The sequence below is a fragment of the Aplidium turbinatum genome, chromosome 12 (genome assembly GCF_918807975.1).
Source record: "Aplidium turbinatum chromosome 12, kaAplTurb1.1, whole genome shotgun sequence".
Lineage (NCBI taxonomy): Eukaryota > Metazoa > Chordata > Ascidiacea > Aplousobranchia > Polyclinidae > Aplidium > Aplidium turbinatum.
In genome coordinates this window covers 12,810,693-12,833,912 of record NC_137483.1, presented here as the reverse complement: position 1 = coordinate 12,833,912, position 23,220 = coordinate 12,810,693, and the positions used below count along the sequence as shown (strand labels likewise).

Genomic DNA, 23,220 nt, shown 5'->3' with positions numbered 1-23,220 from the left:
GGATTCACTCAGCAAAACAAAAACATCACATGTTGATTTAATGTTGATAAATGTATAGTAGCTGTAAAGATTTATATGCTTGTTGCTCTAAAACTTGAAACCTTGGGTTTCCGCATGACCAAAGAGATAGATTATATTGAATACATTGTGATGGATTTGAAATACGGTATGCCTTCACAAGCTTCACCTGTTTGTAGCAAGGAGACTCACTCCCACAGACTTAGGAATCTTTATAAAAACCTTAAACAACATGTTGGAAATCATTTGTATATCAAGTTACTGTACTAGTCCTGCAATCACTTGTCGTTTTGAATTGTGCACAACCACATTATGTACAATCGGTCAAGTGCCTTGCAAGTTTTGTGAGTAATGTGTAATTTTATTATCTGGTTGCTGTCGTGTACAGTTGTGCTTCGGTTGCTTACAGTTGTGCTTCGCTTCATGAAGAACACCAGCATCAAATCTATTCAGCGTTGGTTGGCTACTAGATAAGTTTAGTTGCCTAATTTCGAAGTTAGACAAACTGGAGTCCGACTTTTCAGACGGTACCAAGTCAAGCAGTCAGAAACATTTTACAGAAAAGTTGCATTACTTACTACAGTAGTTGCATGATAATAATATAAATATAATAAATTGTTGTCATGATAATCTCGTGTATTGCTACAAGTATTAGCAATTAGCAATAGAAGTGGGATTACACAACTTTTTGCACACAGATCATTATATTAACATACGACTTTATTTAAAAAATAACTGCTGTGTTAATTGCTTCTTCAAATCTAACCAATAGAATATCCGATGAAAAAAACGGAAAGCATTGGACACACAAATAAATATTAAGTAATTTTCTTCGGACAAACCGTGGTTACTATGGTGATGGCAGAACAACTTCAATCTCAGCCCCGACGAAGTCCGATCCAAGTTGGGTTTTATGACATTATTAGGACTATAGGAAAAGGAAATTTTGCTTCTGTGAAACTAGCAAGGCATCGTGTCACAAAGACTGAGGTAAGAATCAGTGGTCTGAAGAAAAATGCTTTTGTATCATTGCTAAGTTGCACTTTCTTTGGTCTACCCTTGCAATTCTGGTACTTGCTGTTACTGGAAATAATTATTAAAACAAACGTCAATGATCATATTACGTTAATATAAGTTATACGGTCGTGTTCGTCACAAAAGTTAAGTCATTGCCAGTTTTTACAATAAAACGGTTCAATTTACAAAAATCGGGTTTCTTAGCAAATTTTACTAGGTTTTTTTAACACGTAGTTCTGGTATATTTACGCGTGTCAGACATTGTCATGTATACACGGTTTGCGCAACGGGTGGTTCGCAATGACGCATTTCAAGTAATCTGACATGCTTTTTCTGCGAATTGTGTAACTTTTTTCTCGTTTGGTTGTCTAACGATGTTCTGTCTGGATCTCATAGAATTAACCGATATCCCAGTTAGCAAATTAATTTTTTTCGCATTCATTCAACGTTTGCAGACGTTGAATCAATGTTAAAAAGAACTGGTTAATCTTATGGTTGGGATAGTTCGTGGTGAAGAAAAATTGATAATTCTGCGTCACCGCATTGAACTGGTATCTTTATGCGTGTTGAGTTATTGAAGTTTAAACAATCTTGATTTCCTTTGGCCTATAAAACTTGCTCAAAAGAGTCGGAGCAATCAGCAACCGAAATCAACAGATTACCAACATAGCCTTAAAAATTTTTCGACTTCATGGGGTAGTGAGCTTTCATCATTAAACTTTGACATACTTGCTATTGAAATAATTACTCTTGCAAAGTAATATTCGCCGTGCCACCCGCTTGAAAATGTTTTTTGATTTTGGTTTTCTCACTTCTATCAGTGCATGTTACCATGATATTTCATCGCAATTTAAACAAAATAACTGTGTGTATGACCTGTAAAGATTACTGAACAAAAGGATAGATGATAATCTTATTTGCAGAGCCGCTTTCTGAGGATATTTGTAGATAATAGGTGTTTTTACAGATTTCTTGAGATAACCAATGATTTTTTAAAGAATAAAGTTTATAGTTGATTCTAACATTAGCCAATATTGGTCTTTACTGGCCAATAATCGTGAACTGGCATGCAGGCTGTTGTTTAACATGCCCTGCCGTCATATTGATACAACATATGGCCTGATACAGTCGGCAAAGCCGGCAATGTTTTGGCTAATACTATCCTTTTTCGTTGATTTTTCTGCACTGGTTGTCATGGTAACTTGCGGGCGATCGATATCGCATTAAAATTCATGACCGTAACTACGTCAAGGGTTTTAGAACGCCCTTTGGCCCGCTTGGCAAAATCATGCTTGAGATTGGCGATGAGGATCTTCTCTGTCACGTAGAAAATCGACGAGATGTTCAAGAAATAGTTTAACACAGCAATAAATCGTCTGTGACTGTTCCTCAGCTTTCAGAGTTGTGAATGTGATACTTGCTATAAACTTACCAGACTGTGGCAACTGAAATATGATTTTATAAAGTATGATCGTGAAAAAGAAATTGAACTACGATCAAGCGGTGTGTTGTACTGTTGTACATATTTTTATATTACATTTTTCTTCAGGTTGCCATCAAAATTATTGAAAAAACAAGATTAGATCAATCGAACTGGAAAAAGATTTATCGTGAAATACAAATTCTAAAGCTGCTGCGTCATCCGCACATCATCAAGCTCTATGAGGTGAATTTTATATTCCTCGAGTTGATTCTTTTCCCAGACAGCAAAATCCGTAATTTTTACATTGATTCAACGTCTGCGGATGTTGATTCAATGTAAAAATGACGGATTTGGCTGTCTGCGTATCCTGTAAACATTTATTTTGGCGGAAACTTTATCCAAGGGAGTTGTTGACCAAGCCAAGTAGACACTGTTGAAGCTATTTTGTGCTAGAAATGAAGAGTCGGTTAAAACAACAATTTTTTATTACTCTGTCGGTTGCCTGTTTGCTAACGAATTCCTCAACAAAATATCTCCAAGCTAAGTCCAATGTCATTGAAGTTAAACAGAAGCGTTTTTCACAACATAGCAACTAAAAAGTTATTTTAAATGTGCTTGATAGCCGATGCTGATAATCTTTTTTACATTCAAGCAATTAAGCCACTCATTTTGTTGCAGGTTATAGAAACAAAGTCAACAATATATCTTGTATGCGAATATGCAAGTCATGGTGAAGTTTTTGGTAAGTCTTGCTGCACAAATTGATCGATTGTGACATCATGTAGATGCATTGACGTTTTTTACATTAAAAAACGACTGATTTGCAGTTTGGGTTGGTAGATCACTAGAACTATCTGCTTTGTATGCCATTGTGATTTATGGTAACTTAGCTTTAGGATTAAAAGGGGTGAGGAGATCATAAACTGTACCATGTGACCAAGTTGTCTTTTTCAAACTATGCTAGAAACATACACGAAGACCACATGCTAATTACCACACTAATACCATCTATCCTACAAAAGATGAACACTGAATAGGCTGTTACGGTCTTTGATATAGTGATTTCTAGCATTCTGGTAGGCTATATGTATGCAAGAATAAAATTGCCGTGAAAACACAATTGTTTCAACTTTAATTTGCTTCTGCTTTGACACAATATCGCCAAACATATGTTTTTGGAAAAGTCTTCATGGCTGGCATGGAAGCTATACCGTTGTGACTAGGGAAACGCAATTCTCGCTGTTCTATAGTGAGTAATCACTCGTCGTCGTCGTCGTCTGAGCTTCTGGGGCCGAGGGTCTATCCTTTTACCACCCCAGATTCACGATGTTCCCGGACTACACTGGAAGGCTGCTAAAGAGCAGCCAGTCTTTAGTTTCATCATCCATGACGCGCAGACCTTCCACTCTGTTAGGTGGCTTGAAGATGGTACAGTCATTGATGATGTGGTCTGCGGTCTGTTCCTCGGCACCACATTCACAGGAGGAGGAAGAAGCCATTCCCCATTGGTGCATGGTTGAGCGGAAAAGCCCGACGCCCGTACGGAGACGGTTGAGGCGCACCCATGCCTGTCTCTGTAGTGTCAGCCCGATGGAGCGTGTGTCCATCGGCCTGACTTGGTTGATCACTAATCAACCAAAAAAAGCCTTGTGCTGACGCCAGAGAGATCGCTCCTTCTTAACGCCATACTTTGTTCAGCAGTTCAAGGTATGCTCTTACCCAGTTAGCAAAATAATTTTTTTCTACATTATCTCCATGTTTAAACACGTTAAATCAAAGTACAGAACCAGTTTTTTCTGGCTGTGACTGAAAACAATAAAGTTACACCAATTTGTTTCGAAACTAGCTGGCTTCGATATTGCTTGGGACCTGGGAAAACGTTTGTAATTTGCGAAACTCGTTCTCTGGTGAATCTTACCAGTTGGTTGAGCATTCAAAGAAAGTGACATTTAAGAATGACTAATTCGTACTTACAGAATTACTATTTAAACTGACAAAACACTGACAAAAACACTAACAAACATTAATTTTCCAACCCATTGAAAGGTTGGAATTTTCAATTTTAAGTTACTGTTATAAAACAAATACAAGCTTTTGTGAAACTTGCCAGACTGTATTAAGTAGGGTGAGTTTTTATTGAGTTAAAAAAATTTGATTTAAAAAAAAATTGACTTTATTGACACTTTACTGCAAACATCACGTTCACCAAGAATAAGCATTTAAAGATAACATAGGCTATTACACTGTTTCTCATCGAAAAACTGAAGCATGGAAAAACGTTTTTTGTACAGAAGCAGACAGGACAAAAAGTTGTTAAAGTATAAGCTTTTCTCAGAATTTAAAAGAAAACATTTGGCTGGAGGTGGCAATTACATAAAATTGAATTTATTGACCTAAAGTTGAAAAATTGACTTAACGATAAAAAATCAAATTAAGAATTTGAAACTTATTCCTTGTGTCCAGAACTCTTACTTAAAATCATCCCGCAACAACTTACTAAGAAAATGACTTTATTAACTTTACTTGCCCAAGTAATAAGGTCTTACTCAGCAAGGTTAAACTTAGCGACTTGGCTCAACGTCGTAGGTTAGTAATTCAGAAACATGTGGTTTGACTTTAAAACGCCCATTCGTTTAGTCATAGCATTGATATTGCAGCTAAAGACCAAAGGTTATTTCCTCAATAATTTATGCCAAACAACTGTACTTTGGCTGCATTTTAGCTTTCTAATGGAGAAAATGTATTTCTCTCGGTAGATTACATCACCCAAGAGGAGAAAATTCCGGAAGAGAAAGCCAGAAAAATGTTCTATCAAGTTCTAACAGCCATAGAACATTGCCATAAAAACAATGTGGTCCATAGAGATTTAAAGGTGATTTTAATGTCATTTACAAATTTTGACGTTTCTTTGTGCTTGCAATCATAACGGTCCAAACAATGGTTTCAATCACAAGCTTCTTAACGTTTGCTTTACTGTACTGCATGGTAATTTCTTCCTCTGTCCAACTCAGAAGTTTTTTGTTTCCAAGAGAAATAACCACACAACTGCTAATTTAATTTGGACTACTTTCTCAATAGAGAGTAGTTGTTGTCGCGACAATGTCTTTGTTTGCACATAATGGCATAATGGGGCTTTTGTTGTAATGGGAAATTTTTATGGTAACTTTTGCCCCATTGAAGTAATCTTTCACAGCAATAGTTTTCGTCAGGTCTTTAACAATGACGTATTGACCTAAGCAACGGAGAAGCCATGTCTTGAACATGAGTTTCAGATACTAAAAAACACATTTGTAGATGTAATTGGATGTTAAATGAAAGTGAAAATTAGTGTCTCTGTCAAAATAAACTTTATTCTATCCCAAACCGTAGACATTTAAATCTATTCATCATTTGTGAATGTTAAATTGGTTATACCCGTGAAAATTGCTTTTAGAGTGTCCGATTAACACCATCAGAGATTGCAGCAAACCAGTACAAATAGTCTTTTTTTTTTCAGGCAGAAAATCTTCTTCTTGATGCCAATGACAACGTAAAATTGGCAGGTAAGTGAACTTAAATAAAACAAAGCCAGGTAGTCCACTATTCTCCAGATTTCACACGTTTGTCTTCATTGTTACTGTATGTGATGATCAATAGACGTCTATTGATTTTTAGATTTCGGCTTCGGAAATTTTTTTCAGTCCGGACAAAATTTGAACACATGGTGTGGAAGTCCGCCATATGCCGCTCCGGAAGTCTTTGAGGGAAAATTGTACGAAGGACCTCAATTGGACATTTGGGTATTGCCATTTTGCTTATTCTGTTTTTAATTACAAAAAGCACAATGTGATAACATCAATTAAAAATAATATTTGATTGGTCCAAGAACTAAGATCAAATTTCTTGCTCCTACGCTGTTTTAACCTAAGAAATGATACAAATAAATCTTTTGTGTTAATATTTGATCATTCTTGACATTGAAATATGGCAATATTGCCAAACCACTTTAATTAACAAAACAAATTGTATTTGCAGAGTTTAGGAATTGTCTTGTATGTTCTTGTGTGCGGTACTTTCCCCTTTGACGGATCAAATTTAGCAACGCTCAAAGACAGAGTACTGGCTGGGAGATTTCGTATTCCGTTCTGGATGTCTCGAGGTAAGACAGATTTCATGATCGCGACACTTTCTGGTGTAGTAAAACATTTGTTCCGATGAGAAGTTTTGTCTGTCAAATCACTTTGCTATGTGAGAAATCCAGGAACATTGCGTTTTGTCAACAAGTTTCTGTTAGAAAATAAACACCACATTGTCTAATTTCAAATTAAGGTGATTTTTTTATATTATGGTGATTTTTTCAAAGCTATTTCTTGTGGCGATTATAAGTTTTTTTAAAAGATCTTAATCCCTTTTTCAGATTGTGAAAACTTGATCCGACGAATGTTAGTGGTAAACCCCAAGAAACGTCTGACGATCGCTCAAATCAAAAAACACAAATGGATGCAATTTTTTGCTGTAAGTTTTCATTGGAGCGTATAGTGCCCCCCGATAGCTTAGTTGGTTAGCGCATGATTTTTTGAACGAAGATGCTTCAAGATCAAGCGGCGCTAGTTCGACTCTCGGGGTGTGCGCTTGAGCAATGCACGTTAAGGACTGCTCTTTGTTCAGCTGCATTTAATGGATGGAATAATTCCTGGGCAACAAGACTTCAACAATAGGAAACGTTACTCTGTCAATCTCGGTGACCGGCACTGCGTCAGTAGTTTAAAGCCTCTAAATCTACAAGTAAGCGAAACTGCCAGGATTAAGCTCTCAAAGAAGGTTTTCCAGACCGAGAATAATGTATCAATCAAATAAAGTTGTTTGGTGCATCGAATTTTTTGCATTTTGTGTTCAGCATGAAATGTAAGAGTCAGACAGATAAAAAGAAATTTCCAAACTTTTAATTTTTTTACATTTTGAATTGAACAAATTTTCATTGAAAAACTTGTCATAATAGAATTTTTGCATTGAGAGACCGTATTTCATGTTGTTTTCAGGGTTGCCCTTTTGAAAGAACCTTGTGTCGAATCTGTTTCCACAGTTTTTGGAAACATATCACATGTAAACTTTTGGCTGTTTTTTGCACTTTTTTGTATAAACAGTTCAACATCCAGTCAACCACACACCCAAACAGCAAATGAATCACATTGATTTAATGCCTGAAAATGTTACATCAATGTAAAAATAGAGGATTTTGCGGTCCTGGTTATTACCGTTTCTGAAGAATACGCTCAAAAGGACTATTGTAGACTAAATTACTATCATGTCCATTGTGGGGATTTTAATCGTCAATTTAACTGGTTTATTGTCGATCTGCTAACAGCGAAATGATTGGCTATGACCTTCTAATTCCATATCAGTGCGCTTGCTGCAACCTGCAATTCGTTTGTTATTCCTGGTAAATATTTGATTGCTCAAACGCTCAGCTGACGTAATAAATTTTTTTCTTTGTTGTCTAGCGTTGAAATTGCATTCTTCAATGCTATACTGATCAAATATGACATTTTTATTCTGCTTTTCGCTTTCCCTATTGCCAGGCATTGTACCAGAACAGTCAAATCTCAACAAAATTAAACTAAATTTACAGATCTAGTTCTACGTCATAAAGCACGTGATCTTTACGCACACTTTCCCCAAATGATGGGGCTTGCATTGTTTCACAAGCTGATAACCAATACTTAACCTTACAGTGTATTTTTGTTGAATAAAACTGTTTTTTTGTTGAATACACAAAGGCTATCGTTGTGTCACTTCAAGTGAGGAAACTACTCAGCTAACAAAACTAGGTAGCAGTTAAATCAAAATTGCCTAAATGGTGATGTGTAGATATATTTGGTTTGTCTGGTCTCGTGAGCTATACTCAACAACTGACTTTAAAAGTTGCATGTGATTAAATGCAACGTGTTGGTACCAATCTGGTAACCTTGTGTGGGCATTAGTTTGATGTTTTGTTTTTAAAACTCTTCCATTTCCAAGGCTCAATGTTTCTTTTCTCAACACACCCTCGCTTTGCATCGATTGTATATTTACATCGCTTTACATCGTATTTTTAAGTTGCTTTCACAATCAGAGTTGTTTTCGAAAACAACACAATACTTTAACCCCTGTATGTTTTGTAAGCATTCTGAATTGGTGATGGTGGATAGTAATGTTTCTTTGTTTACTCTTTAGTTAATGACCAGTTTCTCTACGCAGAAGCCGGAAGTCTTGCGAAAATGCGATTCTCCAGTGCGACAAGCCGGCCACAATCAGTTACCGGAATTCAACGAACACATTTTAAAACTCATCCAAAGTCTCGGTATCAAGAGGCAAGAAACGATTGAGGTAAAAAGATAATGAGTTCCTCTTAGTTTCGAAAAACATGACGGGATTTTTGGTATTGCATTAATAAACTTAAGTCATGCGTGTCACTTCGTACTTTGATGCGCCAAAACTGTGACATCCGCTCCATGCAATAAGTACCCGGAAACGTACGTCAGCAATTAAGAAAATGTAACAAAAACGTGTTTCATGTCTACAGTCTTTGAGAAACTCTGCCTATGATCACCGATACGCAATCTATCATCTGCTGGTCGATCGTCTCAAGCACCACAGGACCAGCGTCCCCTTGGAAACGAGGTTTTCATACGATGCTGGCAAACGTAGACCCTCCAGTATTGTAGAACAATGCCTAGCGAAGGTTGGTGACGAAAAATATAAACATCTCTCAAGAAAATAACGTTTATTATACATTTCATGAAAGTAATGAAAGGACACAAAGATAGGTTTCCTTGCTTTTTTGCCTACTTAATATTAATTTTCATCACCGGCATAAGCCTGGATACGACAGAAAAATAACGGTAATGAAATTTTGGATGGTTTAGCAAAAGAATTTATAAAACGACGTAGCTTGTCTTTCCTCACAGCATTCACTTTTAAACTCGCCGATGCCCGCTCCTCAAGAGACCTCGCGCCTGATGCACAAAAACCAGTTCTTCTCTCCTCAACAAAATCTTTCCGCGATGATTATCGATGAGTCAATGACGTCAACGCCGCGCGATGACGTGGCAACTTTGGACGTGAATCATCTCAATGACGTGCAGTTTTCCGATGAAGCTGCTCATGGTAATTATGTTGCTTCATAGTGACGTGTTTCAACGTATGGTTCCTCACACAGGATAGTCCCAGGCAGCAAATCAGTCCTGCTATGCATTGATCCTACATCTACACTTCTACAGACGTTGAATTAATGTTAAAAGGGACCGATTTGCTGCCTGAGTTGGTGATTTTTACATTCATCATGCTACTGAATTTGAATTAATTGTGTCTAGTCAAACTGTGTCTATATCATATCAAATTATCAAATTAACTGTGTCTATCAAAACAACTGTAACGTTTGGAACGTTTCTTCATATTTCTCACTTTTCATTGACATCAACATGTTTTTTGTTCTTTTTGCAGATCTGCCGAAAATCCAAAGAAGTTTAGCCTTCAACGCTTTGCACACGCCTGTGGTTTTACAGCCCCCCGTGTCACCCTCCCACATCAGTAAACCTCGATTTATCAACCAACCCACTCGGGGTACCCTCCCCCACCAACCGTGGTCGTTTAATGCCGGGACGGGAGTCAGCGGGTTCCACTATAATAGACTTCCTAACTCCCCATTGAAGGTATCGCCTTATAACGGCAGTGGTGACGTACCTTCTGTGACGTCGATTGATGAAGGGGTAGAACTTTCAAGTGCGTCACCAAGTGAACAAGAAATGGTGAGATTTTATCAGTGGATTGTAAAGTCTTACTGAATAACAAAAAAGTCTTTAATAGAAATAACGTTAATAAAAATTTCAATTTAAGACTTATGTCAACTGAGATAAGTGCGAACATCGTAATTTCTGCGGCTAACGTCATCTGATGGTGCATTTTTTGGTTTTAGATTTTGAGGCAAGCCAATCAGCAAAGAAGGCACACATCCTTAGGTATTCCAGACATGTCTTTCATTCCTTTTATGTCTCTTGCATCAGGAAGAGGAGAGCCCCTCTCTCAATCTCCAGTTCATTACGGAGCAAGTCAAGCAGATTCCCTTTTTGGAACAATAGTAAGTCGATTTCTAAAAATCTTCTTTTTCTGGCGTACATACTGGTGGCAGTTATGTTATTTCATCCAAACGCTATAGCCATGATACTGTGTTTCCATCGAGCGCCGTGAAATTGGCATTTCCATCTTGAGGTCGGTAGAATTTGCCTTTTGAAAGCCTTTATGAAAGCGAATCAGTAAATCCATGTGTTGAAGGAAGGAAAGCTTTCGCTTGCCACAAGCTACGCACCAAACAGCAAATTAACTTTTTTAGATATTAATTTTTAGAATTAACGTCTGCAGACGTTAAATCAACGTAAAAACGGTTGATTTACTGTCTGAGGCACTTTAGCCGTGCAGTTGATCAATCATTCCTCATTTCGTCAGATCAAACAAAACACTTTCAGTTGGAGAATGATTGGATGTGACCTTACCACTCGGTACGGTTACGTGCGCTGTAGACAGAAACAACAAATTAATGCCTTGCCAAGTTCATAGTGTGTGCTTGTTTATTGTTCTGACAGACTGCCTTTGACGTAGAAACTATAAGGGTTTTCCAAATCCATGTTCTGTCAAGGTTGTTCTTAAATTACATTAACAGTTGTTGAATGAACGCAAACTTACTCAATGTCCTTAACGTTATCAAGAAACTGATGTTTTTAGAGCAACGCAACCGGTTACGAGCAAGACTCCTTCACTGGATCGTCAGAAATCTCATGTGACGTCAATGCGATGCAAGGTCAGCCGTGTGACGTCACGCCCAGGCTGGTTGTGTCGCCTTGTTTGGATGAAAACGTAAACCTCCCACCGCAACAAGACACTCGCACAGTGTACATGGAAGACCAAAGGCAACTCCTTGACGTCTCACCAACAGGTAGAGAAACGTGTCACGACTTTTTCCCCATGCGTCATTGACGTTTTGCGTCTTACGCATACGTACAGTCGTACAGTTTGAGTAAAGTGTAAGTGACGTTCATGAAAGCATTCGTATGTTAAAAAATGTTAATTTTTTTAGGATTTCGTGAAGGGAGAAGAGCTAGTGACGGCCTCTTATTGCTTGGTGACAATCGGATAGGAGAAGATTTGAAACGCCTGACAAGAACAAGTGGAATATCCACTATTAACCAGGTATATTTTCCAACATGTCCAAGTTTACCCGACTAGCCAAAGTGATAATTTTTCACATTGATTTAACGTCTTCTGGCGTTGAATTAAGCCGTTGGGTGACCGTTCTTCTGTGTACCTCCTTATGGTGCGGCTGGAAGCAGTGCGGCTGACTAAATACAGAGAGACTGGGCTACCTACTTCAGTACTATGGCCAAGTCTACAATGATGCAGAGGAGCTCAACGATTCATATTTTTGCACAATTTTCAACCACATATCAAAAACCCTACTATAATTTGGTAAGACGCACGAGATCGATCAAACTGGAACATCATTGTACATCGAGGCTGTACCAGCTATGATACCTACAGAGAGAGAGAGGCGTTGAATTAATGTGAAAATGACCAATTTCGCTAGCTGGTACTAATTTACCTGGTAGCTTGTAGTGAGCGATAAAGTCAAGACAGCCAACAACATCCTTAGTGTTTAATTTATAGCATATCGTTCAGTGCCTTTCCAAGACACAGGCGCTTACTCTTAGTGCATGTGGAACCGAAAGACTTATTTTCAGCCTATCCCACCTATTCGCCCTTGCGCTAACGCGATTTATTTATAAAGCGGTGTAAATTAGAATGTCGATTATGGAGTTTCCGTCAAATTTAGGTGTAAGCTAACGTCTATGAGGACGTAAAAATACCGTGCATTCATGCCTACCAAGAAATCCAAACCATCCATTCACCACGAAAGGAAGTTCATTTTCTATAAACTTTTGCGTTGCTGGACTTGTTCGACAAACACCCACACGCACAATCTTTTCAGATATGTTTACACGGTCGTCTACCTTAACCATGTAAACACTCTATTTGTCATCGTACATATACTTCCTGTTGCGTATCTGACGTCAGAGTCTAAGCAAACATGCCTACGTCGAGCTCCTCAACTACGTACGCTTTTTGCATAAATCACTTTACTGGAATTTCTGGCTTCTCATTTATCAGAATGCTTGAGGTTCACATTATTTCAACTTTTAATCAATGTTGAAACAATATAAATGAAAAGTTGAGCAAGGTGATTGTGTTACAGGCTGTTGGTTTTATTTTGATTAAAAGTTGGGCAAACACCTTTCTCGGGCGTCACTTTGCCGCCGTTTGAGACTTCCCATGCAATTTGGTACAGACTGTGCAGCACCTGAGTTTTGGCTTAGTTATAGTGTTTGCTTCTCTTCAACTAATAGCTTTTTGCGTCATTAAACTAACTCTGACAATCTGACATGGCCAGTTTTTGAAGACACGCGTCTTTTACCATTGCGAAAAAAGTAATTTATTCGCCTCTTTAGGCATTTTTAGGAACGAAACTAATGGCTTTATTTAAAGTAATTGATTAATTTTGTCTGTCGATCATTTAAAATTACATTTTGTTTTCAGGACGAAACTGATGACAATTGTTTTGATTTATCCGAAAGGGACTCTGAACATCATCCAAATCTTTTCCACGTAAGTTCAACCAAAAGAAACTACGCCTACGGTATCAGGAAGACTTCAACAGCTTGCAGATATTTAGCTCAATTATTCTATTTTGATGTTAAGTGATGGGGTCCACTCAGCTTATTTCAGTTAACTTTCCAAATTTGACTTTTCGATCTCTGTTTAGAAACTTGCTGTGGAAGACAGAAACAACGAACTTGGCACGATGACGTCACATTCATTTCAGCATGCCGTGCATGCTCCGCGCAGTGACGGCATCAACTTCCAACCCTACATTCCAACAAGTAGAAGACGCAGCCTACAAGTCTCTCAACTACCGGACGGGTAAGGATATGCGAAACGTGTGCAAGTGTGCGTGGACTTGTGTAATTTGTGATGGCTGCCTGACCGAAAAACCGAAATTTTGATTTCACAATCACAAGTCCCGCTTATAGAATCCAAAGCTGCAGATGAGAACTTTGATAGCAAAATAATTTGTAGGTATGGTGGCTCGTATTCAAAGGGAATGGAAAATCCTGCATTTGTTCAGCAAGCGGCGTCTAATCGACTCAAAGTGTTAAACATGGCGCAAGATCCTTCCGACGAGAGCAACCATTATCAATGGTCATCTTGGAAAGCTGTTACCGATAATAACTCTTCGACCAGGTAAGAAATTCTGGTGGTTGACACGTAAAACGCTAAACTCTTCAATTTGGAATTTTTACTACTTCATCAAGAGTACAACTAACAAAACAGTAGAACTCTTCAAATATCATTCAGCCTACTCCAGGCTACTCGCCTCTTTGTCGTTAGAACTCCGTTATTGCTTCATGTAGGTTGAAGAATGGCGCGTAGCCTATTTGGCTTCATATTGGGAGAGGTTACAAAACGGAAGAATACAGCGTTATACTGCAGAGTGTAGAATACTTCAACAACTCCTTAATGCAAATATCTACTCTAATCATACACAAAACGTTAAAGGAAAAGTGTAAACACAAAGAAACACAATGCTAAATTTAATTCTAGTAAACTTTTAACTAATCCCTGTCTTTTGAGTAGGCTGTCGATTATTATTTTTTTTATAACCCGAATAATTTTTTAGTGGTTACGTTAACGCACAACAACGACGCGATACCATTCCACTGCTGATACGAACCCAGCCTTCTGCATTCGCTGTCGCATCTGACGAGTCTATGACAAAAAGTCCTTCGCCTGAGCAAGCAAAACGCCAACCCAGTCTCCCGAACACAATTCATTCTGGAGTTCATCAAGTGATGGGTCAACAGAGTCTTGTGCAAGTATTGCAACAAAGAAGGTAAGTGTTACGATTTCCTGGGAATGTCTGCGTAGCGCTAGGCCACGCGTTTTAGATTTTACGCTGCTTTTAGACTATTTTTTCATTTCTGACAATCACAGAAAAAGTAATACTTTCCATTACGTAGAAAAGGTAGACGAAACGGTTGAAGCGATATAGATTTTTATCATATAAATATGTTAGGCCTACTAAGCAAAAAGAATTCTTTAGGTGTAACCATGTAAACTAAGCTAAATTATCACAAATTGTAAGGTGCTGATCTACGTTTATTCTGACCTTTCGTCAATCAGACTCGACCGACTTTTTCAGGAGCCAAATCAAGTAATGACTATCTGTCTAGCATGGAAAAGCACAGGAAATTTTGGGCAGGTAGTCATTGCCTGATTTATCCCCCTGAAGAAGTCGGTCGTGTCTGATTGACGAAACATCGAAATGAACGAAACAGGCTGGTGAACAGCGGCATTCAATTAAAAAAAAGGAATTTGATACGGCCACAATGTCTTTTAATAACTGAGCAATCCGGGCGGGCGATAACAGACAACTTTTGCATTTAAACGACATTACGTTTCAAAATAACTTACACTTGTTTTGAACATCTCTAAATAGACATTCCTTTTTTTCAGGTTGAGTCGTCGTCTGAAGGCTGCTCAAAATACATTGCAACAGGTCTCTGCCTATTCTTCACCGTTGCCAGAACTTGAACAGTTGAAAATCAATGTTGAGAGTAACTTTAATGTAGCAGCGTACAATGCTCTTGGTTTTTCCACAACGGATTCTAGCGAAGAACTGTCGAGCAGACCTTTTGCTCAGGGACTGATGCAGCAGTACAATACTTCGGTTGTTGCTCGCGGAGATTCGCCGGAATTACAGCACTCATTTCCGGCAGAACCAAACGAACTTTTCCAACCCAACGGCACTTTTGATCAGCAATCACTGAACGCTTTTGCGCGGAACACGTCACTGCCTTCTTGGAGTGACAATTCAGAAACCGGCCAATTTCAGTCCACTAATAATGTTATGGAGTACTTGTCGTCCTAACTACGCATTGTTGGTTTGCCTCAACTGACCACTGTGAGCGCACTGAGGTTTCATGTTTAAAAATAACGATCAACATTTTTTTTATTTATTACGTACACATTTAACGATTTTGTTTCAGCTCAATCGACTTTGAAACAGTTGACGACGCAACGCTCTAGTTATCTATTTACACGTCATGGGTTTTTATGTTGTTTTGTGCAGGGCTGTGGAGTCGGACGAAAAATGCACGACTCCGACTCTTCGATTTGTAACCAGCCGACTCCGACTTCAGTGTTGCCAGATTTTGTTTAATTTTTGTCTTTTTTAATTTTACATGAGTTATGACCGAAATTTAAAGGACTTTCACAAAAAAATGACTAGAACAAACACTCCTATTTTCTGGCAAATTTTTAGAGAGCAATAAAAAAACAATATTTTGTAAAATGATTGCAAACAAAAATCTTATTGCTCATTGTTTGTATTAAGTCGGGAGTCGGCCTTTTCTTGACTACTCCGGACACGCCAAAATTCTTCCGCCTCACAGCTCTGGTTTTATGAGCACGCATCCTTCTAAAAGGCGAAGTCCTTGTCTGAAGGAAACTATGCTACAGCATTGCAATTGTTTCAACGAGCCTCAGTCTTGAGTTGAATGGCGAAAGTTGCAGCAAGAACATCATTTTGCTGATTTGTTGTAGGCTACAAGCTGCTCATCGCTTGCATTGAAAAGATTGACACGCACATGCTCAAATTGAAATCTTATTTAAATTATGGTGCTTCCGATAGGCTCTGGATCGGTTAATGACGCTATTGCAAAGAGCATGTTATAGATAATACAGTTCATAAAATAGGCTGCCTCTTCCAAAGCAATCGCTTTATTGCCACTATGTGAGGCAAAATATACGTTATAGAAACGTAATTCTCGACTCCACATTGCCTAGAGTTAAACCACTGGTACAGAGTCTGACAACGTTGCAGTAATCACAAACTATTTGTCGATGTAGCTTCGAATGACTTATGGTAAAAATTTTAAACTGCACTGTGCTTTGCGAGACGGTTCGAGTTACTCGGAAATACCTGTCCAGAAAGATGTCCATTTAATTTCGCGTTTTATCTGACAATCGTTTGACATGAAGGTTTATTGATGAAACTGTGCACTTCATTTAAAGCGCTCTATCATATTTGTTTGACATAGCCTAAGTTTAGCGATGGCCTACATTGCTTCTGTTGAACTATTTGGGAAATTATAGCTCGCAAGTAAACCACTTGATTTGCTGTTGCCCGTGCAATTTATTTCGCGTTTATTAAATAAACACTCAAAACAACCACCTCTTGATTCTTGTCGTCTAGGTGCGGTGACTTTGCAGATCGTGGCCTCACCACTACTTCAGATAGGCCCGGGTTCGGTTCTCGATCAGGTTCAGGATTCTCATTACAACCGACGTAAACAAATAGTGTATTCTAGGTCGTGCCAAGCAGTTCAAGATAAACTGGGTTATTGACGAGCCAAACAGTCGTTAAAAATACCGTCATAGTCATCTTGCTAGGTCTCCAAATGTAGTGTCAACTGCCTTAAAGCAGGTAATTATGCCAAGTATATGCTTTTATTAATTAGAGGTATTTTTTGTTGCCCAACAATATTCTCCTCAGAACTGGAAGACAAAATTGTTACAGGTATATTCTCTTTCGCGCATTTTCTCCTCTTTGGTTCGTCGTTACTTGTACGCTTGGCTGAACTTGTCAGGAAGCGAAGAGAAACAAGACACATTTCTTTTCACTCGATTTCAACATGTTTATCACGAGGAGCTTTCTTGGCACTATGGAGTGATTTCAAATGCTTCTTTATGATATGAACTTTCATGAGACCCTTGCTTGTCCTCCTGAATAAAAAGCAAAACACTGCATTTAACGGCAATTGCAAGCTAGAAGCTGAAAGTGACCAGTTTTATTTTCGATGTTTGGTCGGTCAGCATAACGAATTTCATAGAAAATACGACTTGACCAAGTAATATATCCTATTCAGTTGTATGTTTGTCTAGAGTCTCTAGACTAAGATTTTAGCTAGAATGATACCAATTGAGCTAAACAAATGACATGATAGGTCAAGAGTTTTATTCAATGCCAGTTAAGAAATTAACTGATCAGGGATGCTTTCACATCACCAGAACTATTGCTGCAAGGTTGCCTGGTTCCATGACCGTACAAGCCAGGGGGGCAGCTGCCCTCCCTGTTGTTTCAAAACGTCGCAAATTCGGGCAAAATCTTGCAATTATTAGGGCAAAAATTGCTATATGAAAAGCTACAAAATTGCATGAATTAAAAACTATAAATTAATATCTTTTATTTATCAAACTAAGTACAGCCTCTTATTTGCACAAGAAATGTGCCGCAAAATTTTCATTTGGCACACCCGTATTGATGTATTGTATTGCATGGTGATCAAACTGTAGTACGAAATGCATTTAACCAACTGCATCGTGCCAATTTGGGCAGCCACCAAAATATGTCTCTAATACTTTTGTGAAACTGCCCAAATCAAAACGCAAAATTTGCTATATAGCTAATTTTATTAATTTTCACAAATGCATCGTGTTGATTTGGGCAGCTAAAGACATGAAATTATGATGAAACTGATTAGTCTGTTTATGCAACTGCCCAAATTAGCATTCCTCAAAATGAACAAATTCATTAATTTTTCCCATTTACATAACTGTATCGTTTAGATTTGGGCAACAAAAAAGTATGAAATTATCTGATCATAGTCTAAAACTGCCCAAATTGGCATGATGCAGTTGCCTTGGCATCAAAATTTACAAGTCTTTAATTTTTTCATAATATCCATAAATGCATCACCTCGATTTGGGCAACTACAAAATATGAATTTATATAAATCTGGTGAATACTTTTGTAAAACAATTCGAGTGGAGAGGTTACAGTACTTTTTCAACCATAAACGGACATAGCTATAGGCTAAGCAACACCACAATATTTAACAAAAAATGTTATACCTGTTAAGTTTAATGTTAATGTTGTTTAGCTTTGTTTGGTTACTTTTATAAAACTACCCAAATTAAAATGATGTAGTTGCGCTCCAAAATAAAAAAATAATATTTGATTTGTTTATGCAACTGTGTCATGTTAATTTCACCAACATTTAAAATGCTACTGCTGAAATATATAATCTCAAACCAATCATAATATATTCATTTATTTCAAAGCTTTTCAAACTCAAAACCTGCCATGCAAGCTGGCAAAATATTTGCTTTGCAAGATCTTGTGTGAAACATGGCAGCTCCACTTTTTTTCATTAATATCTTGACTTCTGTTCTGTGGAGACAGATCCAGTTGTTTGCATTAACTTGACCTGCTTTTTCTGGTTGCAAAAAATGTTGGCAAGCTGCATGCGTATCTTCAAAGATGAATTCAGTTGTTCTATCTTGATTACTTTGGTAAGAAATTCTAGCTAGCTGGTGATCTTGTTATGTTAGTTTTTCACTGTTATCATGCACCACATACATTGTATTTGGGCAATTTCTATAAAAGCGTGCAGATTTGGGCAAATTTACGTTCAGCCCACCTCCCAAAATGGTTTGGTCTCGTACGGCTATGCCTGGTTCACATGGGAGGCAATATCAATTGTATGTTTGACTTACACCACTACAGAGAACACGCAATCACCTGCATCCACATGTACCGCAAACAAAGCAGTTGTTAAAACGATGGTTGCGCTCAACGTGTCTGGCTAGTACAACTTCGGTTTTGCTGACGAAAGCACAGAACGAGCAGGTCCACGGGCAGTCTTTGGAATGGCACAACAACTGGTGACGGGACAACAGGAAAGCACTTCCACAGGTGTACGGACACAACAAGCACGCTTTCATACTGAAACGAAAAAAAAGAGAATATCACATAGTATCCTCTAATCTGGCCTATCCAGCGCGGAATGGCCCGTTTCGGTGAGTCCGATTCGGTGAGTCCGATCCCTATTCGGTGATTTTTTCAATTATTTTTTTTAAATTATCGGGTACCGTAGTCTAATTATCATTGCCGTTTTAGGGTTAGGGGTTAGAGGTTAGGAACTCACCGAATCGGACTCACCGTGTACGGACACAACAAGCACGCTTTCATACTGAAATAAAAAAAAAGAGAAATCACATAGTATCCTCTAATCTGGCCTATCCAGCGTGATGTCCACCTCATCACACATCGATCTGTTTGATAACCGCAAATACTCTACATGAAACGTATTTCAGCAATGTATCTTTCACTGCAAAAACGAAAGCCACCCCATGCCAAGCAGAGTAAATCCATGCAAATAAACATAATACCATATAACTTATCAGAAAAAAAAATTTTTTCTGAGAATTCTACCCAAGGGTGACACTGTTAAACGCGTTGGTATTTAAACATATATTAATTCATGTTTCAAAGAGATAGTTAAAATATTAAAAAAAAACAATTGAAATATTAAACAAAAAAAATATTAAAAATGCAAAATAACAATGTGTGGTTACTGGTTAGGCCTACTTGAGAAAAACATATCGCAAGAGCAAAAATCTTACTTCGAGTGTTTCGTTGGGTGTTCTTCTCTCTTGTGCTCAAGAAGTAACTTTTTACTCATTGCAGAGAAGCCACATTTATGACACTGATGAACCGTCACACGAAGATGGAAATTTCTGAATTTACAAAAACACTTGAAAGAGGGGGATCAAAAGTAGTTAAATTTATGCATAAAAGTTAAAATATAGAAGTAAACGAGTGATTACCTAGCTAACAAATCAATCGTTTTTTACATTGATTCAACGTCTGCAGACGTTGAATCAATGTAAAAAACAATTGATTTGCTGTTTGAGTATTGATAGCTTAATCAATAAGCTTCATTTACGCACATAACATGATCACTCATATGCTCAGTATTACGAGTTCCATATCCACAGTGGGCACATTTTACTTTTGGACGTCGGGTTCTTTTTCCTGAAAATAATAGAGTATTATAATTGACATCAAGCAGTTAGTAAATATTTCAACATAATACCAGATACCATATGATCTGATACAGTAACACACAGGGGCGTACGCACAGGGTGGAGGGAGGGGGGTTAACCTCCCCTCCATTGAAATTAATCTTTGGATTTTTCATTGTTTTGTTGCTTATTATGGCTTTATGTAAATGTGTTGTCGTCCAACTTACTAATAGTTTTTATGTAAATCAGGCTACTAAACACGTATTTGTGTCGTGATACAGCAATAACCAAGAAATCGTCTGCGACGGAACGAAAGCGAAACATTTCGTAATTCGTAGGCTAACTGTTTTCAAAATTTCTCTCTTGCTCTTATTGTTCACAAACTTAGTAGGTACAGCTTCGGTACAGAGTTTGTCTTGTTGAACCATAGGCATACGAAGCCGAGCAACGTTATCAAGTTTAACATATTAAAGATTGTTGCTCGGCTTTGTATGCCTATGGTTCAAACTTAGTAGGGCTGGTAAAATTAGGCTATTGAGGGCACAGGCGAACCACCTGCTTGAATAACCGGTATATTTTTTGCTGGTGGCTAGCCTAATTTTAGTAGGCAACAGTTTCCATCGTTTGTAGGGACAGCTCGCTAACATGAGCAACTTCAGTGTCACATTGAAACGTTTTTTAAGCAAAATTTTGTTTTATTTTCACGAAAAGCAAAGCACTACAAGAAGTATTTAAAATGCCATTTTGCTACGAGCTGCAATTTAACGTAACTAAAATTAAAAACATCTTCGTGTTTCACAGAAAAGACTGGCCAGTGGCCACACTCCGGAATTTTTTGACCTGCCATAAGTCTATAGTTTCGTATCTGCCGTGAAGTAAATGTTGGTTACATTTAAAATTAAGTTCATGCAATTTTTTTTCAAACCTCCCTCATCAAAATTTTCTGCGTACGCCACTAGCAACGCAGTACTCAACAATTCAACATACATACATATTTCAAACAAAATCAAGATTGGGTCTGCTACTATTCGGTGAGTCCGATTCGGTGAGTTCCTAACCTCTAACCCCTAACCCTAAAACGGCAATGATAATTAGGCTACGGTACCCGATAATTAAAAAAAAAAATTGAAAAAATCCCCCGTTAAGGGATCGAACTCACCGAATCGGACTCACCGAAACGGGCCATTCCGATCAAGATTACACTACAATATTGCATATCGCTAATGTAGAAGTTGTTGTGCCATTTATTAAGTATATACTGTATATTGACAAATGCTAAAAGTTTGAGGATTATCACAAAAGTAAATTGAACCACTTACGCTTTTTCCGAATGTCAGCAACTTCATGTTCATTTGCTTCAACATCAACGATGTCTTCTGAAAATTAGTTTAATTGAAATCCGAAAAGCTTATATTCTCAGTAAGCTATATGAATAAATCACTGAAACTGCTGATAATATACTCGAAGTCTCAAACAAGCATTGTACTGCTGAGGTTTGGGTTGTAGTATATGTGATAATGTTGGAAGCACTGCTGATTACATTCAGCATTGGGGATGTCTGATTCTGCATGAAGCTGCATTCTTGAGCTGAATGCAAAATGTAAAGTTAATTCTCAGCTTAAATCAGTGCAACATTACAAGCATAGAGAGTATACTATTGCTCTCCATTATTTTTTTTAGTTTTGCAATAAAACAGCTTCTATACTAATTCATTCTTATGCCAACTACTGACATGATTAATATAAAAAGGAAAGTTTGTTTTGAATGATGCAGGAGCAAATACCCCTTTAAGATCCACTACTGGCCTCCATAGCCAACCTTTGTTGTTGCAAAACTTTCTTTGGTGGGCCAGAAATTTGAAACATAACTAAGAGTTTATTACCTCTAAATTCATACAAATTTTAGCCAGTTGTTTTTAGACAATTAGACCTTTAAAACTTTCCATACAAAAGAGCTTACCTTTCTGTGAATGCTTCTGCTTTGTACGGGTCATCTCATAAATCTAGATTTCCTATAGACTAATATTGTTTAACTAACAGCTAAGGCGGCAAGGCAGATATGATAAAATAGCAAAAGTGAACATCATGTGGTCACTGGTCATTGAATTTAACATGACCAATGTTTTAGTAGCTTCAACACTTTGTAAATACTTAAAACAACATCCGTGATTTTAAATTGGTCTTTCCAGTGGTGGATTTAGGTAGAGACAGCTGACTCAGCCCACATCTAGTCAGTTTACATACTTTCAATTGTACATGCATTCAGGCTATTTGCAGTTTGCACAACACAATTTTTTCATAAAATAACAATTTTTAATAGCTTAATCATGCTAAAAAACGATGCCAAATTTAAGTTTTCATGCCAAATGTGCTAAAAAATTGCTAAATGCAAAATTGCCTTTAATATCATGTGGAAGTAGTCAGTAGCACATTTAAGTAGAACAGAAGCAAATAAAGCAGTCAACCTGAGTACCTGACCCTACATTAAGATGGCCGAGTCATTTTGCATGCTCATTATTTGATGACATAAATGAGTTTAGTTAAAGGCTGCATGATGTAACAACCATGAAATTTTATTGTATTGTTTTGAAATGGTCAGTCAAATGCATTATCTACTACTTTCCTTAGGAAGGTAAAATACCGTTCTTGACAACTGAAATGCAGTACTGTATAAAATGCAACAAAATTCACAACTTTACTATTCGAACAACCTAGATTACTATTATTATCGATACACAACCACTAAACTACAACGCTCTATAAAACACTCCGGCGCAAAAATTTGGCATAATATACCAGTTGAAGTTCGCAAATCCTCCTTCACGGCTT

General features: G+C 37.7%; 2 protein-coding genes across 2 annotated transcripts; one reads left to right on the top strand and one right to left on the bottom strand.

The window, feature by feature from the left end:
• Window positions 1–699: 699 nt before the first annotated feature.
• On the top strand, window positions 700–16,705 carry LOC145780513 (serine/threonine-protein kinase SIK2-like). Its single transcript, XM_082592131.1, has 20 exons — window positions 700–1,008; window positions 2,585–2,701; window positions 3,137–3,200; window positions 5,215–5,330; window positions 5,955–6,000; window positions 6,113–6,237; window positions 6,473–6,596; window positions 6,855–6,952; window positions 8,675–8,803; window positions 9,000–9,158; window positions 9,385–9,583; window positions 9,920–10,224; window positions 10,392–10,553; window positions 11,195–11,405; window positions 11,547–11,659; window positions 13,061–13,129; window positions 13,287–13,444; window positions 13,601–13,765; window positions 14,202–14,414; window positions 15,038–16,705. Exons 1-20 carry the CDS (start codon window positions 871–873, stop codon window positions 15,450–15,452), a joined length of 3,126 nt encoding a protein of 1,041 aa, XP_082448257.1. The 5' UTR covers window positions 700–870; the 3' UTR covers window positions 15,453–16,705.
• A 10-nt stretch (window positions 16,706–16,715) lies between these two features.
• LOC145780514 (zinc finger X-chromosomal protein-like) lies at window positions 16,716–22,729 on the bottom strand. Its single transcript, XM_082592132.1, has 6 exons — window positions 22,352–22,729; window positions 21,712–21,768; window positions 20,318–20,402; window positions 19,991–20,104; window positions 19,107–19,310; window positions 16,716–17,308 (listed from the first exon to the last, which is right to left on the bottom strand). Exons 1-6 carry the CDS (start codon window positions 22,383–22,385, stop codon window positions 17,203–17,205), a joined length of 600 nt encoding a protein of 199 aa, XP_082448258.1. The 5' UTR covers window positions 22,386–22,729; the 3' UTR covers window positions 16,716–17,202.
• Window positions 22,730–23,220: the final 491 nt, after the last annotated feature.